The 16,009-nt window shown below is 37.8% G+C and overlaps 1 protein-coding gene across 1 annotated transcript; it reads right to left on the bottom strand.

Annotated features, from left to right (window-relative positions):
- Nucleotides 1-15,363: 15,363 nt before the first annotated feature.
- LOC611115 (non-histone chromosomal protein HMG-17-like) lies at nt 15,364-15,683 on the bottom strand. Its single transcript, XM_038551576.1, has one exon. The coding sequence runs from the start codon at nt 15,679-15,681 to the stop codon at nt 15,364-15,366; it is 318 nt and encodes a 105-aa protein (XP_038407504.1). The 5' UTR covers nt 15,682-15,683.
- Between the last annotated feature and the right edge of the window lie 326 nt (nt 15,684-16,009).

Raw genomic sequence — 16,009 nt, forward strand, 5'->3', positions numbered from 1 at the left:
CCTCTTCCCTGACAATCTGTTCAGGTCCTTGTGTGTTCATTGTCTAGTTCCACAACAAAATCTCTAGGAAACAGATTAGCAATATTAAGACTCTGCTGGGGTTGATTTGACAATGGTGTGGGCAGGAGCAGGAGAGGAAACAAAGGTTGTGGGCCAAGAATAATCTAAATGTTGGAGGAGTGAGAAAAAGGAGAAGCTAGAAATATTACATTTTAACAACATTTTGCAAAGGACTTTAGTGAAAAAGCTGGGTATATCCAAATAAGGTTTGGAGTTTGGCTAATACTAATGTATTGAAGTTAACTTCTTAGTTTTAATAAGAGTTCCATACTTATGTAAGACATTAACATTAGGGAGAGTGATGTTACCAAGGTGGTGGAGGAGACCTCAGCCTCCATCTCTTCGCAAAGATCAACATTAGACACTTATCCGTGAACAAAAACATCTCTGGAAGTGCTCAGGAGTCCACCTAAGAAACTTCAGCAACACATTGGAACAAACACTTGAGAATAACTGCATAAAAAGAAAAGGAAGAACAGGTCATATTTTCCTGCATCATCGCATCCCCACAGCAGCCTTGGTCAGCTTCAAGAGGCTATTGTAAAGTCAGAAAGAACTTCCCATGCCAGGAAAGGGGAAGCCAGGGAAACAACCAGATTCCTGAGGCTTTTGAGGCACCACATGAAGCACCTACTTTGGTTTCATTGCATCTGGAGCCAAGGAAAGTTGAGACATATTGAGCTGTCTTGGAACAAGGCAGAAAAGCAGCAACTATCAATATCAGCCATGAAGTGGGAGGGACTGAAGTTCCCAGTGACTAGCTCTGCAGGGGATCTCAGCAATTTTCACCACTGAAGACATCTATGGCCAGCACAGCAGTCATGGACCCCCTGTAGATTTCACTGATTTTTGCACCATAGGTATTTGCCTTTGCAAGCAGCAGCCATCTGATTCCCTCCGCAAACCCTAGACTAGGTATCAGGTCTTGCAGACTCTGTGGACCCCACATAGGGCTCACCAAAGACCACATAGTTGTCAATTCTGTGAAGTCCAGTGGCCTCCCAAGACCTGGAGCCATCATACACACCCACACTCACCCACACATCCCCAGATCTGGAGTCATAACACACTCACTAGACATGGGGTCATAAAATGTTCCAACGTGCTCATACACAGGTGATGATCTTTCCCTATCAAAAAGTCAGTCCATAACATCTAGAAGAGGTGATTACTTCTTCAAATGAAAAGACATCTATGCGAGGCTACAAGAATCCTAAAGAATCAGTAAAAAAAAAAAAAAAAAAAAAACTACCAAAATAACACAGTAAATTTCCAGTAATTGACCTAAAAGAAATGGACATACAGAATTTCCTGTCAAAGAACTCCAAATAAAAAATTGTTCTAAAGATGCCCAGAAAACCACAAGGCAACACAAATAAGAAAATTTAATAAAACCAGGCAAATATTACAAGAACAAAATTGGAATTTGAACTAAAAGATAACAATTTAAGAAAAAAAAAAACACTAAGTGAAAGACCATGGATTCAACCTCATGTCTTCTGATGCCACATCTTGTTCAGTCCCCAACTCCCTGCCTTGATTTCAAATGGCATATCAAGTCTTTGGGCTTCTATTTCATCAAAATTCCTCCTACCTATGACATTATATAACTTACTGAGCATCTACAATGAAAATAATAGTCACACGAGTTATAGGGATTATAAAGCAATAGAAGGCAAAGTTCTGCTCTCAAATAATAATACTTTAATTGGGAGACTCTACATGAGGCAATTAAAACATAAGTACAAAACTGCATATTTAGAAGTCTAAAGTCATTTAGTATCATTTAGTATTTCCAACATACCCATAGACTCTATGCAACATACCAACATATAGTCAGGAATTTACAAGTTCTTGATAATATTTTTAAATTAAGTCGATTTATTTTGAGATAATAGTTTAAATAATGCATTGCCATAAAGCTTTTGTCTTAATATTTATATGTTTGATTTATATTTACAAATATATTACAGCCAAATAATCATCCAGGGCAATAATGCTTAACTTTTAACATATTGAAGAGCATATCTGGCTGCCCTGGGGTTGTTTTTTTGTAATGTCCAAAGGACACAATCATCCTTAAATTGCCATTGAACTCATTGACTTATTACCAGATGTAAACATAACAAATATAATGGAGATAATTCATAATTGAAAGATACTTTCATGCAATAAAAGTTAATTTCTTAAATTTAGTAAATTGAAATGTTGATTTGATACCATAGACATCATATAGTGTCTGAGAAATGTGTTACTTTACTAGCTGAGGGCTAATGAGAAAAGGACAGAAGGACTTGATAAGTAAATGATGCAGCCTTTCAAAGTGAAAGCCAAATGACATAGTGTAGTGTACAAATGAAAATTACATATTCATTTGCATAGAAAATGTGGTGTGAGAATTGAATCCTCCTCCTACAACTTACAGTAGTATAGACACCCTAAACTAATAAAAACCTGTACCATAGCAATCAGTATTATATTTATATTGCAAGCTAATATACTGTTCTATTCATATTTATTTGCAATCAGAATATCAGTAATATAGTAGTCAATACACAATATGTACTGTTTTATAAAGAGCTGGTACTCAAAACTCTCAGGAGAATTGCTCTTGGACTATTGGGGACACTTTGTCCACACCTGTGGGGAACCATAAGTGCTTGGGAGTGGATATTCCCCAGCATCCTTAAGTAATGGATAAGTGGTTCAGTGAGAATAAAAGCCCAACTCCCTGACTTCAATTCTGGGCAACCTCTGAGGTATACCTTACACTTCAGAACACTCTAGGATCAGGCTAAGGCTAGAACTTTTGGTGAAACAGACTGTTATATGGCTTCTTTCCTTTCTGTATTTAGTTTCCACCATTCTATTCGGTTTCTCCTGAGAACGCTTCCTAACTAAGTCACTTTTATGGTAATCTTTATCTCAGGGGCTGCTCCTATAGACCCCAAAATAAGAAAAGATGCATGATGGAAATGATTGGCCTTTCAAAATAAAAAATTTTTATTGGCTTATTTCACAAGCTCACTCTTAAAAAGGAAAAATAAAAATGGTAATAATCATGATTCAAAGGAATCATCTTCATAATCAAAAATCAAATCAAGTCATCAAGAATTAAATCATATATATAATTTCTCCACCTAAAGGCAGCATCACCAATTTTATCTCCTCAAAAGAATCTCACATTAAGTCGAATTGTTGATTTTAGCTGCATCAGTTTTTTAGAGTTTGTCTTCTTTTAAAATTGTTTTCATTTCCAAATTTATGACTGTTATAAGTACAAAAATTTTATATGCATCTTTGTTTATACATATTTAAGTAACATTAAATAGAAACCAGTAGATTTAAATAGTAATGGGTCCACCAGGCAGCTTTTACTTTATTTTTTATTTTTTTATTTAAATTCAATTTACCAATATATAGATAACACCCACTGCTCATCCCATCAAGTGCCCTACTCAGTGCCTGTCACTCATCTACCCCATTCCCCCACCCACCTCCTCTTCCACAACCCTTTGCTTATTTCCCAGAGTTAGAGGAGTCTCTTATGGTTTGTCTCCCTCTCTAATTTTTCCCACTCAGTTCCCCTCCTTTCCCTTATAATCTCTTTCACTATTTCTTATATTCTACATACGAGTGAAACCATATGATGATTGTCCTTCTCCGATTGACTTATTTCATTCAGCATAATGCCCTCCAGTTCCATTCACATTGAAGAAAATGGTGGGTATTAGTATTTACTCTGAAGATACTGATGTAGTTGAAACCCCAGAACACCTGCACCCCAGTGTTCATAGCAGTAATGTCCACAATTGTCAAACTGTGGAAGGCAGCTCTTACTCTAAAACAGAGTCTGCAAACTTTTTCTGCAAAGGTCCAAGTAGTAAATATTAGGCTTTGTGGACCATACACTTTCTGCTGAAATCATGTGGTTTTGCTGTTGTAGCATGAATGAAGTTATAGATAATACATAAGCAAATGAGCATAACTATTCCAGTAAAAGTTTATTTATTAAAGTGGGCATCAGGTTGCAATCTGATGTAAAAGCTATAGTTGTTTTTCAACTCCTGCTTTAAAAGTAAGCCCAGCACTTTTTCTTCAATAAATGATAGATGATAGATAGATAGGTGATAGATAGATAGATAGACCATTACTAGAGTGAATGTCAACAAACTGAAAGAGTAGACAGTTTCAAGTTCCTGCCCCACACCCCTAGAAATATTTCAAAAAATAAACAAACTCTCAGAACCAACATTGCTAGAACTCTAGAAAACAGTCAAAGTTTTGAAGCTACCAAGAGAATACAGAATCAGAATAAGAGCAAGTTAAAAATGATAGGAAAGCTTTGTGGCTTTTTTCCTTTCTCTTGTTCCATGCCCTTCTTGAGTCAGTAAGTCTTCAAGATGGCAACCTCCATTTCCAATGTGAGATCTGGTCTCCAGTTCCAGAAGGAATAAAGATCTTATTTGCAAATTTTTGTTTATGTCTGTTCTAGGCCACTTGAAAGACAGAAGCAATTTCAGTTTGCCTAATGAGGAACCCACTCAGCCCAGAAAAGTGGGCTATTCAACCAGGCTATGGTTGAATATATGTAAGATTAACTAACAACCTGCAATGACTTTAGACAAAATATTATGCTTAAGACATGCAATAGACTGCTTAACTCCTAAAAGGAAAAGCTGAAGATATGGGGTATCAGGAAATCCAAAAGCACCATGCCCACAAGGGAATTTAAAAAGCCATGTGCAAGGTACATGCTAAGAAAATAGTACAGGAGTATTTTTGCCCTAATTTTTCACCTCTTACTGATCTCTGGACTCAAGGAAAGACTGGCTAACTGTTGGAGGAGTACCTCAGCAAGAGACAACCTGAAAAAACTGGAAGATTTTTTTTTAAGTTCTGGCATTCAAAGAAATCTCTGCAAAAATTTTAGGTGAATGTAAGCCAAAAGAATGGAGAATTCAGTGACCACAAACAAGGAATAGAGTCTTTTCAAAATTCCTTTGGAAAAGTCATTAAATGGGCAGCCCCAGTGGCTCAGCGGTTTAACGCCACCTTCAGTCCAGGACATGATCCTGGAGACTCAGGATCGAGTCCCACATCAGGCTCCTTGCATGGAGCCTGCTGCTCCCTCTGCCTGTGTCTCTGCCTCTCTCTCTCTCTCTCCCTCTCTGTGTGTCTCTCATGAATAAATAAAGAAAATCTATATATAAGAAAAGGAAAAGTCATTAAATGAGCTAAATTAGACAATCTTTCACAATCACAAATGAAGAAATCCTGGGGGAAAAGGAAAACTGATTTTCAGAGTACCTACATTATAATATTAAATTTTCAGATATGAACAAAAAATCACAAGGCATACAAAGAAACAGGAAACTCTAGTTCTTTCAGAAGACAGATTAAATTAACACAAATCAACATTGAGGTAATCTAATCATTGGATTTATTAAACGAAGATTTTAAAAGAACTATGTTCAGCTCAAAAAGCCAAAAAAACCTAATCGAAACACTGCAGAAAAAAGAGAAAACAATGCACGAGAATGTCAATAAACATAAAAATATGGAGGAACAAAGCAAAAAATCTAGAGCTAAGATATACAATAACTAAAATGAACATTTTACTCAACAGCAGATGTGAGAGGGTAGAAGAAAGAATTAATCATCTAAAAGGTAAGACAACAAAAATTATTGAGTCTGTGGGACATACAGAAAAAAGAAGAAAACTGAACAGAGCCTAAGGCATGTGTGGAATACCAGATTAGTATATGCCTTATGGGATACAGATCAATGTATGCCTTATGGGAATCTCAAAATTAAAAGTAAGAAAGAAATGGATAGAAAGAATATTGGAAGAATAAGTTCTGAAAACTGTCAAATTTGATGAAAGACATGAATCTATGCATCCAAGAAGCTCAAAGAACTCCATATAATATAAACTAAAAGTGATCCATACTGAGACATAGTATAATGAAACTGCTGAAAATCAAAGTCAAATATAGAATCTTAAAACCAACAAGAAGGAGGCAATTTGTCACATATAAGGGATTCTCAGTAAATATTATTCATCAATTTCCCATTAGATACCAGGAAGGCCAGAGGCAGTGGAATGATGTATTTAAAGAGCTGAAAGAAAATTTAGGCAGGAAAAGAAATAGAAGGCATATGAAAATGAAGAATTAAAACTATTCACAGGTGACAAGATCCTATATATAGAAAATTTCAGAAGAATCCTCATATAGGAAAAAATAGAGCTATAAATGAACTCAGAAAAGTTTCAGCATAAAAGATGAACACACAAAATCAGTTTTGTTTGTATACACCAATAATGAACAATCCAAAAAGGAAGTTAAGAAATCAATCTCACTTACAATACCATCAAAATAATGAAATACCTAGGAATAAATTTAACCAAAGAGGTAAAATATTTGTATACTAAAAACTATAAAACATTGCTGAAAGAAATAAAAGATCTAAATACACATAAAGACGTTGTATGTTTATGGTTTGGAAGACTTAATGTTGTTAAGAGATCAATACTAACCAAAAGTAATCTATAGATTCAATGAAATTCTTATCAAAATTCACTTAATAATAATTTTTGCAGAAGTTGAAAATTGAAAAGCTTATCTTCACTTTTATATGTAGTTGTGAGGGATCCCAAATAGTGTGGGGAAAAACTTGAAAACTAAGAACAAAGCTGTAGGACTCACACTTCTTGTTTTCAAAATATACTACAAAGCTAGAGGAATTAAAAAAAAAATAGTACTGGTTTAAGGACAGACTCACAGATCAATGGAATAGAATAAAAAGCCAAGAAATCAATCTATACATCTATAGCCAATAGGTTTTCAAGAAGGGTGCCAAGATGAGAGAATAGTGTCTTCAGCAATGGTACCAGGATAACTAGATCTCATTAAAATTAGAAAGTTTCATGTATAAAAGGACATTACCAAAAAAGGGAAAGATAATCCATAGAATGAGAAAATTTGCAAATAATCTACCTAGAATATATAATTATAGAACTCTACCACTCAACAACAAAAAGCCAAGCAACCCATGTAAAAAATGGTAAAGACTTGAATAAACATTCCTCAAAAAAAAGATATACAAATATCTCATAAGCATTTGAAAATATTCTCAATATAATCAGTCACCAGGGAAATGCAAACCAAAACCACAGAGTATGAGCTGCCACTTCACATCTACTAAGGTGGTTGGAATAAAAGCAAAATTGAGAGTAATAAGCATTGGCAATGATGTGGAGACATCAGAACCCTTACATGTGGTAGTGGAAATGCAAAGCAGTGCAGCTGCTGTGGAAAACAGTTTGATAGTTTATCAAAAAGTTAAAAACAGAATGACTATATGACCTAGAGACTCCAATCCTAGGTGTATGTCCTAAAGAATTGAAAACAAGGATGATGCCTGGTACCTCAGTCACTTAAGCGTCCGACTCTTGATTTTGGTTTAGGTCATGATCTCAGGGTCATGAGATTGAGCCCCACATTGGGCTCCATGCTGAGAGTGGAGCCTGCTTAAGATTCTCCCTCTCCATCTACTCTTCCCCCTTAGTCTCTCTCTCTCAAATAAATAAATAAATAAATAAATAAATAAATAAATAAGAATTGAAAACGAGGACTCAGAAAGATATTTTTGCACCAGTGTTCATAGCAGCATTATGTACAATAGCCTGAAGGTAAATACAGCCCAAAAGTTTGTTGACAAATGAAACAAAATGTGGTTTATACATGCCATGGAAAATTATTCAGCTATAAAAGAATAAAGTTCTCACACATAGTATAACATGGATGGACCTTGAAAATATTATCTAAGTGAAATAAGCCAGACACAAAAGCATGAATAGTGTCCGATTCTATTTCCATGAGATATCTAGAATAGGCACATTCATAGAGGGACTCCTTGGAGGGAAGGGTTATTGCTTAATGTTTCTGTTTGGAGTGATGGAAGATTTTAAAGATATACAGTGATGATGGTTGTACAAACTTGTGAATATAATTAATGCCACTGAGTCAAACACTTAAAATGGCAAATTTTATGTAATATATATTTTAGCACAATAAAAAATTCATTAATTTTTTAAAAATGTAAACATTACTCAATTTCAGAAACGTTATCCCATTTCATGGTGAATGTGGCAATTGATTTCAAAATCTACTTTTCTTTATATTTTTGACCTATTCTCCTATCCAAGTACTTACCAGCCCAATACTGCTTAGCTTCCAAGATCAGATGAATTGGGTGCATTCAGGGTGGTATGGTCATAGACTATTTTTAACCTGTTATCTAAAAGCACAGTACCAAAATCCATGGTATCTAGTCAAAGTAAATATTATTCTACCATTGGTAATAAAATCACTTGTTCCTTTTTGGGAGAGAATTACATTTCTTCAGGCCCTGGAAGTCAACCATTCAGCCTTAAATTGGGTCTTACCTAATTCTCTGTTACACGTTCATCTATAGGACAAGAATATTGAAATACCTTTTTGGTTTTGATTTTTCATGATGGAGAGCAACTTGGAACTTTATGTCTACACATAGATCATTTACTATCTATGTGCAACTTTCCCTTATAATTTAACTTCTCCTGCCCATAGGCCCTGGAAAACTAGCCACATATATCCAATGGTTCACTGCCTTCCTAGCCTTAGACAATTGACTCTATGGGAGCCACCTGGTCCAACAGACACAACCATTCTGATTTTGAACTAAAAGGCTATACATATTTGATTGGAGGCTAGAACTCAGAGGTGGAGGGCACCACCTTGAATGACATGTAATTAGAAGTAAGCAGATCTACAAAGAGACATTGAAAGTGGACATTGGCCGCTCTGAGAGGCGGAGAGCCACCTCACTCTCGATCATTACCCCTGCACACCACAAAGTACAGCTACTTATACTTCACTGTTTTAGGATTCTAGGAGGTGGACACACCGACAATAAGCTGCCTTTTTGCACTTAAGCTTGTTCACGTTAGTTTCTGTTCCTTGCACCAAAGAATCTGAATAGAACACACTGAGACCTCTCAGGTTAAATTGTAAAGCGTGCATAGTTTTTACAACTTTGAAGCCATTTGATGCTTATGGAAGGCCATTTCATACTACTTGCCCCTATTACCTTTAGGGTAGATATTTAATCTCCTCAGCCACTCTGGGATTCTTTGTAAAATCATGTAAGAAACACAAAAAGTCTCACTGTTCACATGTGCTATTACCTCATCTACAAAATCCACAGCAAATAGTCACGCAGCTTCCACATGACTTTTCTCAGTAACACATGGCTCTCAAATGCTAAAAGAGGTGATGCACACTTTCCTCCCCCAAAGGAAGCAACATCTTCCATCTAGGTGGCAGCGAGCTCAGAGCAAGTGAAAACAACACTGCAAGCCTCTCACTAGAAGAGCCAGCTCTGCGTCTCCGGGGTGGTTCACTTTTAGAACACACACTCAAACTGCGGCACGACATATGCCTGACAGCTTGCAACTTCCAAATAGACAAATAAACAGACTCCAGCTTTAAACCACCTTTTGAAAATTTCAGGGGCTTTAGATAGTGTGGTGTCAGCACCATCATGAAAAATTCCTAACAGATGAACTGGGCTTTTCACCTTGTCCATTTTGCTGCCAACCTGGAAGAATATTTAGCAAAGCTTAAAAAGTTGTATCCCACCAGATTAAGCAATGAGATTTGTCACTGCTGTTCTGACAGCAGCAGCAGTAGGAAGTGAAAATCATTATTAACTGAGTGTTGTGCATATGAAAAAATAGCTGTATTATACCCCTGCTGGCGATAGCCATAGATGGATGAAACTCAGAACAAGGAGCAATATGCAATTAGCCTGGAGTTCTCTCCTTTTACTGAAGAGGAAATTCGATCATATATTTCTAAAGCATCAAGGATGTGCCACCCAACTCACACAACTGATGGAGATGGTTTGTTTTATTTTTCCCCACACTTTGTAGTTATAATGTTTCAAAAGGAAGAACTTTCATGTACAGCCATGTTTGTGGATTATCAGATTTTTCTTTTTTTTTTATTTTTTATTTTTTATTTTTTTTTGCTTTTTTTTTCAGATTTTTCTTTATAATCTTTGTGGCAAAGTAAGCTAAAAGCCCATAGTGGATGTTTTGGATAAGAATGGCCCAGACACTTGGATCTACTGATGATCTAGATCAGCAAATCCATTCCTTTCTGGTTGGCAACTTTGATGCTGGTTATTAATCTCTTTTAAAAGCAAGGCAGATTCTGCTGAGACACTAGTTTGTCTTCTAATGAGGCATCAATAAACTTTCATGGGGACATTCCCCTAAGTCATGATATTGCTCCTTGTTCTTCTCATGAAATAACATTCAAGAAAGAAAAAAATCTCAGAATTTAAGAAGAAAAATGAGCCTTTATTTTCCCTCATGGAAGACATAACATTCTTATTTTTTCTGAGTTGAACCAGAGACAGAGAGACCTGATGATGACCAGTGGCATAAAGATTGGCATCTCCTTGCAGTGTTTAGGGTGACAGAAAATGAGAGGCTCTCCAGAGCAGACCTCTATGGCACCAGTGCCAACTGACTTCTGCTGTTGAATCTGTGTGTGTGTGTGTGTTTCCCACACTCCATCTCCCTTTGCAAGTTCTACTGATTAAAAAGATGTGCCAACATGGAAAATCTAAAATTTTCTTGTATTTGTAGTATTAGGAAGTAGAGGTGATGCTTTGGCCGCCTGCCATAAAGTTAAAGGGAAAATTAAACTACCTGAACTTATCTACTGGAATTCTTTCTTTAGTCAGAACGGGGATGAAAGGCAGTGATGGATGGGATGTGATGGGAGGGGAGAAAGAGAAATGAGAAAGACATTAAATGAGAAGAAATGCCCATGGGGGTTAAACAAAACAATAATATCTCTTAGCACAGCCTTCAACCACCAACAGTACCCCCGTGGAACGTAGACTCATGATTCTTGTATCCTTATTCTCAACACCCCAGCACAGAAATAATTATAACTCCTCTCACACATCAGGATACCTACAGTCAGATATTCAAGAATATAGCATCTAGAATTCTAGACTGAAAGGAAAGTCATGAATAAATTGCTCTTTTAAGATTCATAGAGAGAGGCTGGGCTCTAAATCATATATGGAGGGCTCATCTGTCACTAGAAGGTTAACCCATTTTAAAACACAAACCCCCATCATTTTTGTGTAGTCCATGGCAAGAATTGTTTTAATTATCATAAGAGGAAATACAGAAAGACAGAGGCTTTGTCTCTGCCTCAGGTGAAATGTAGAGACTCTCAGCTCATCACTCAGCTACCTGAAGGTATTGGAATGGGTCGCATCACTAAGGTAAATGTTTGCATGCCTGCCTCCACCCAGATCTTTTGTTGCTGCATAGAACCAGCCTTAACAATTTCACAAGCCTCAGCCTGTCTTCTTTCAGAGAAAGTACTGAAATTCTCTAACAGCAATAATCACAGTAGTTGCCATTTATTAAGTGCTTACTCTTTTCCTGACATTTAACACATACTTCGTCAAAGTCTCCACATGCATCCCAGAGAGATCTGTTCTTATTCAGTAGAAGAGTCAGAGAGATGAAGGCATGCCCCCACTCCCCCGCCCAGTGTCACACATCCAGGGATAGCAGAGCTCTGACCAATGAGACCCTCACTCAGCTTCCACAACCACAGAGAATATGCTCAGACAAAAATATTTATGAGAAACTATTCAATTTGGAAGAGTGGGCATTCATTTTACTTCAGAGACACACTGTTAAGGTTCCATAAGAAGTAATCATTCAGATGTTCCTGCAATATACTGGTGTTTCAAAACTGCAGTCTTGGATCCAGGTATAGACTTTGGAGACAGACATATTTTGTTGGAGTCTGACTTCAGCATTTACACACATGTATGAAAGCTTGGAATATGTGTTCTTCTATTCCTATATTAATAAAAATTGGTTAAGTCTTTTCATGAAGACATGCACTTCAGAATTTGAATCTGATTCATCATGCCACTTGAATGTATGAATTTTCCTTCTGGTAATCTACACTTATGCATACTCACACACATATTTATATATCCTCACTGCATTGGTGCCCTGTTGGATTTTGAATGTATAGGTAGCTTATTTATTTTACATTTATTGAGAATGTACTTGAATTGACCTAATAGCACTGTACTTGCTTTCCCTGACAGCACTAGATTCTAGGAGGCTTTATCTCAGCCCCAGGCCATACTATCCAGAAGACCACATTATAAATACTATAGGATTTCCAGCCAAGAGGACTAGACTAAGGCATGCCCCTTAATGAAAGGCAAGCACCTGGATTATGACTGGTCACTTAATTAGGGCCAGCCTGAAGAAGTGAGTTATCAATCCAGTTATAATCCTATTGCCGGGCACATTTGGAAGAAGGTACCAGGCAACAGGACAAAAATTGTATCACCATATGTTTGTCCCCTAGGCTCCTCCCCCTTATCCATTTTCAGGTCTCTTTATTAGTCCCTTAATCCCTTCCCCTTTATAGAGAATTCCTTCCTTGCTAGAAAGTTCCTTTACCCTTTTTGTGATGAAGAATTTAAAAAAAAAAAAGAAATCAAATGAAAAGGGAATTTTTATCAGGGGATTTTTTAAAAAACAGCAGTAGGAAAAGAAGATCTAAAAGGTAGCAGCAGGTGGTCAGAAGAATTGACCTTTTGTGAGATGGATAGGGAGCAAAAAAAGGAAATAAGTGGAATCTTCTTTGGGCAGGAAAGTGACAGGTTTTTCACAGGTGCAGAAGGGTAGTAATAAGAAACAAAATCTTTTAATAATCATTGCTGAAAACTCTGTGGGGTCTGTTTGGACAGAAACTCTTACTGAATGTGGGGCTGAACTTGGATCACAGGCCAGCAGAGGATGTTCTCTCAGGAAGTGTATGAGACCACAGAAAGAATGTCAGAAATAGCAATGCAAGCTGATGTAAAACCAACTAGAGGAAAGCCATGGGTGGCCATCACAGGACACTTGCAATCTGAGAAGATGAGAGACAGGTTCAAGTCACCAACCAAGGAAGGGGGTTGGCAGAGAGAAGGAATCAAGCGGAATCAAGCAGATGGCCAAAGAAAGACTTTCACCAGTCCCACTGAGCTAAAGATTCCTTAAAATAAACTCCCATATTGTGAAGGTGATGTCAAAAAGTCTTTCTATTTTGGTACCCCCAAAAGACTAAAAGCGAGTGCTAAGGATTTCAAGATGCCTTGGGGCTAAATCCCTACCCTAAAAGAGATTCTCTCTAGAGTACCTGGTTTTGCAATAATTCACAAGCAGGTATGGCCAGCACCTCTAAGACAGCCCACCATGATTCCTCTTCCTTTGTGCAATCTGCTCCCCTCAAGGGTAGGTTGGACCTGGTGACCCACTTCTAATGAAAAAATATGGCAAAGGTGGTATGATTTCACATTTGAAGTGAGGTTACAGAAAGAACTCGACTTTCATCTTGGGTGCCAGCTGCCCTATCCTGTGGAAGACCCATATGTCAAGAACTGATGCCCCTGCTTGCAGGCAGTAATGACCAAAGCTGGCCAACCACTATATGTGAGTCTGGAAGTGTATCATCCCCCCATTGAGCACTGATAAAACTGCAGCCTCAGCAGACACCTCAGTGGCACTTTGTGAGGGACCCTGAGCTAATCTGCACCTGGGTTTCTAACCTAGAGCAACTGACATAACATATGTTTATTGTTTAAGCCACTAAGTTATACACCAAGAGAAGCTGATGGAGGAAGAAAAGCCAGGTGAGGGAGGAGCTTAGTTGGCTTTTCTGGGAACAAGATTTGGCCTTAAACTCAAAGCTGATTGAGTCTGCTGAATAGACAGAACAGAGACATCATATGCTTCATGCTGAAGTGGATGACGTCTATACTGCAATCCGAAGGACCTTTTATCCCCCTCTAAATCCACTGTGGTACTCTAAGTCGTATACTTAAATGGAGATTCTTATAAGAAAGATAGTGAAGAGAGTGTGAAAGAAAACAAGGGCACAGAAGCAGGAAAAACTATTTATCCTATTTCCTGTCCCAGAAACAGATGAAATAGGGTCATCCACAGGCACCCATTCTAGGGATCTTTCAGTCTTATGTTAACTTGTTCCTTTCTTCCACTCACCAATTTCCACTTTATTAGTTTCATATGATGAATGATGAATACTCTATACTGATGCAGACTGAGATTTGAAATCTGTGTTTTTTGTTTTTAGAAAGAGAGAAGACAGCACAAATGGGGGGTGGGGGAGAGGGAGAGAGAGCCTCAAGCAGGTGTGGACCCAGTGTGGACCCTGACATGGAGCTCGATCTTACAACCCTGGAATCACACCCTGAGCCCAGGCATCCCTAAAATCTGCTTTTAAATCTTACCTAGTTAATCAGGCTCTTACTTGAAAATCTTTCCTTAAGGAGGAATTTTGGAGCTATTGACCAGAAACCCTCATGTAACTGGCAAATTGCTGAAAACCTGGTTGGCTACCAATTTGACTTTTTTTTTCCAAGCCAAACTGTATCCAGCTTTATTAAAGATACTTTTCATAAACAATCATGGTATTTCAGGCAGGACATGGGTGGACGATCGTTAACAGTATACAACAACTTTCAAACTCCCTTCTTCAGTGGACTCCCAAAATCAGAAAGCCACTATAAAACCCAATGAAGTCTTCATGTGATGCTCTGAACAGGGAAAGTTTAGAGTGAGGGTTAACAGTTCACATTTAGTATGTTGTTTAACAACTTTTCACAAGCCGACCCTGACTTTCAGGAAATGAAATGAAAATGGCAGAATTATCAATCTGAAGATCCACAAGCTAAAAAAAAGAAACTCTTTTGAGGGACGCCATCTCAGTGGTGACACTGTAAATTCCAGATTGCCCGACATACTGGGAACCATTTCATGGGGTCAGGTTCCAACAGGTCTCTGGGTTTAAGGGAGTCAAGTCTATGTTGAAGGCAGAGAGGGAGAAGAGGACATAAAAAAATGGATTTTAGTTTTTGCACACCACCAAGGTGGCTCATGTGTGTCAACATCAAGGAATCCCTCCTCCTGGGAGCCAAGAGGAAGTTTCTAAAAACTAGAAGGGGAAGGTGTTTTTCCCTCTTGTTATCAATCTAGCTTCTGAGATATTCTATTAGTGACATATGTCCTTCCCCCAAAACAACAATGAAGTGTTCCGTGTGCTAACAACATAGCTTAAAAAAAAAAAAAAGTAAAACAAAATTCTGCATTTTTATAAAACTTGAGAAAAAATAGTATTTCAAACTGTACAGTCACCAGAAGTACACAGTTATCAAAAATACAAACACTTCACTTGGCATCTCCAGCATCTCCAGCACCTTCAGCTTCCTGTGCCTGGTCTGTTTTGGCATCTCCATGTTCTGCAGGGTATTTCCATCCTTGCCAGCATCAGCTTTCCCCTTTTTCCCTTTGGGTACCTTCTCTCCCTTCTTTGCAGGGGCCTTTTTAGGCTTGCGCTTTGGCTTTGGAGGAGCAGGTTTAGCAGATAACCTTGCAGATCTTCTCTGTGGCTCATCCTTCACCTTGGCTTTATCTCCTTTATCATCCCCTTCAGCCTTTCTCTTGGGCATGGTGGGGATGGTGGCGGGACATAAGCGCTGGACACGGGGATGCGGCGGCACGCGGGCTTTGGCCGGTCCGGGGGTCGTTCTCACCTCTTCTTCTTCCCAATTTGACTTCTTTCCATAAGGAACTCAAAGAATTAAGATTTGTGAGTCATTTCTTTATGAGGCCAGCCAGTGAACTCCATTAAATGCAAAATCAAGGGGTAAGCTTTTGGGATGGGTTGTGTGGTTTCTTTGGGGAAAATATCTGACTAACTCAAGCACTATATTTTTGAGAGGAAATGTAAATTTGTTAATAGAAGCCATTGAAATAGTGTATTTAAATTATCAAAAT

This window comes from Canis lupus, chromosome 10 (genome assembly GCF_011100685.1).
Source record: "Canis lupus familiaris isolate Mischka breed German Shepherd chromosome 10, alternate assembly UU_Cfam_GSD_1.0, whole genome shotgun sequence".
NCBI lineage: Eukaryota > Metazoa > Chordata > Mammalia > Carnivora > Canidae > Canis > Canis lupus.

Excerpts from the sequence above, each read along its gene's own strand:
- LOC611115 (XM_038551576.1), bottom strand. The coding sequence starts at position 15,681 with ATGCCCAAGAGAAAGGCTGAAGGGGATGATAAAGGAGATAAAGCCAAG.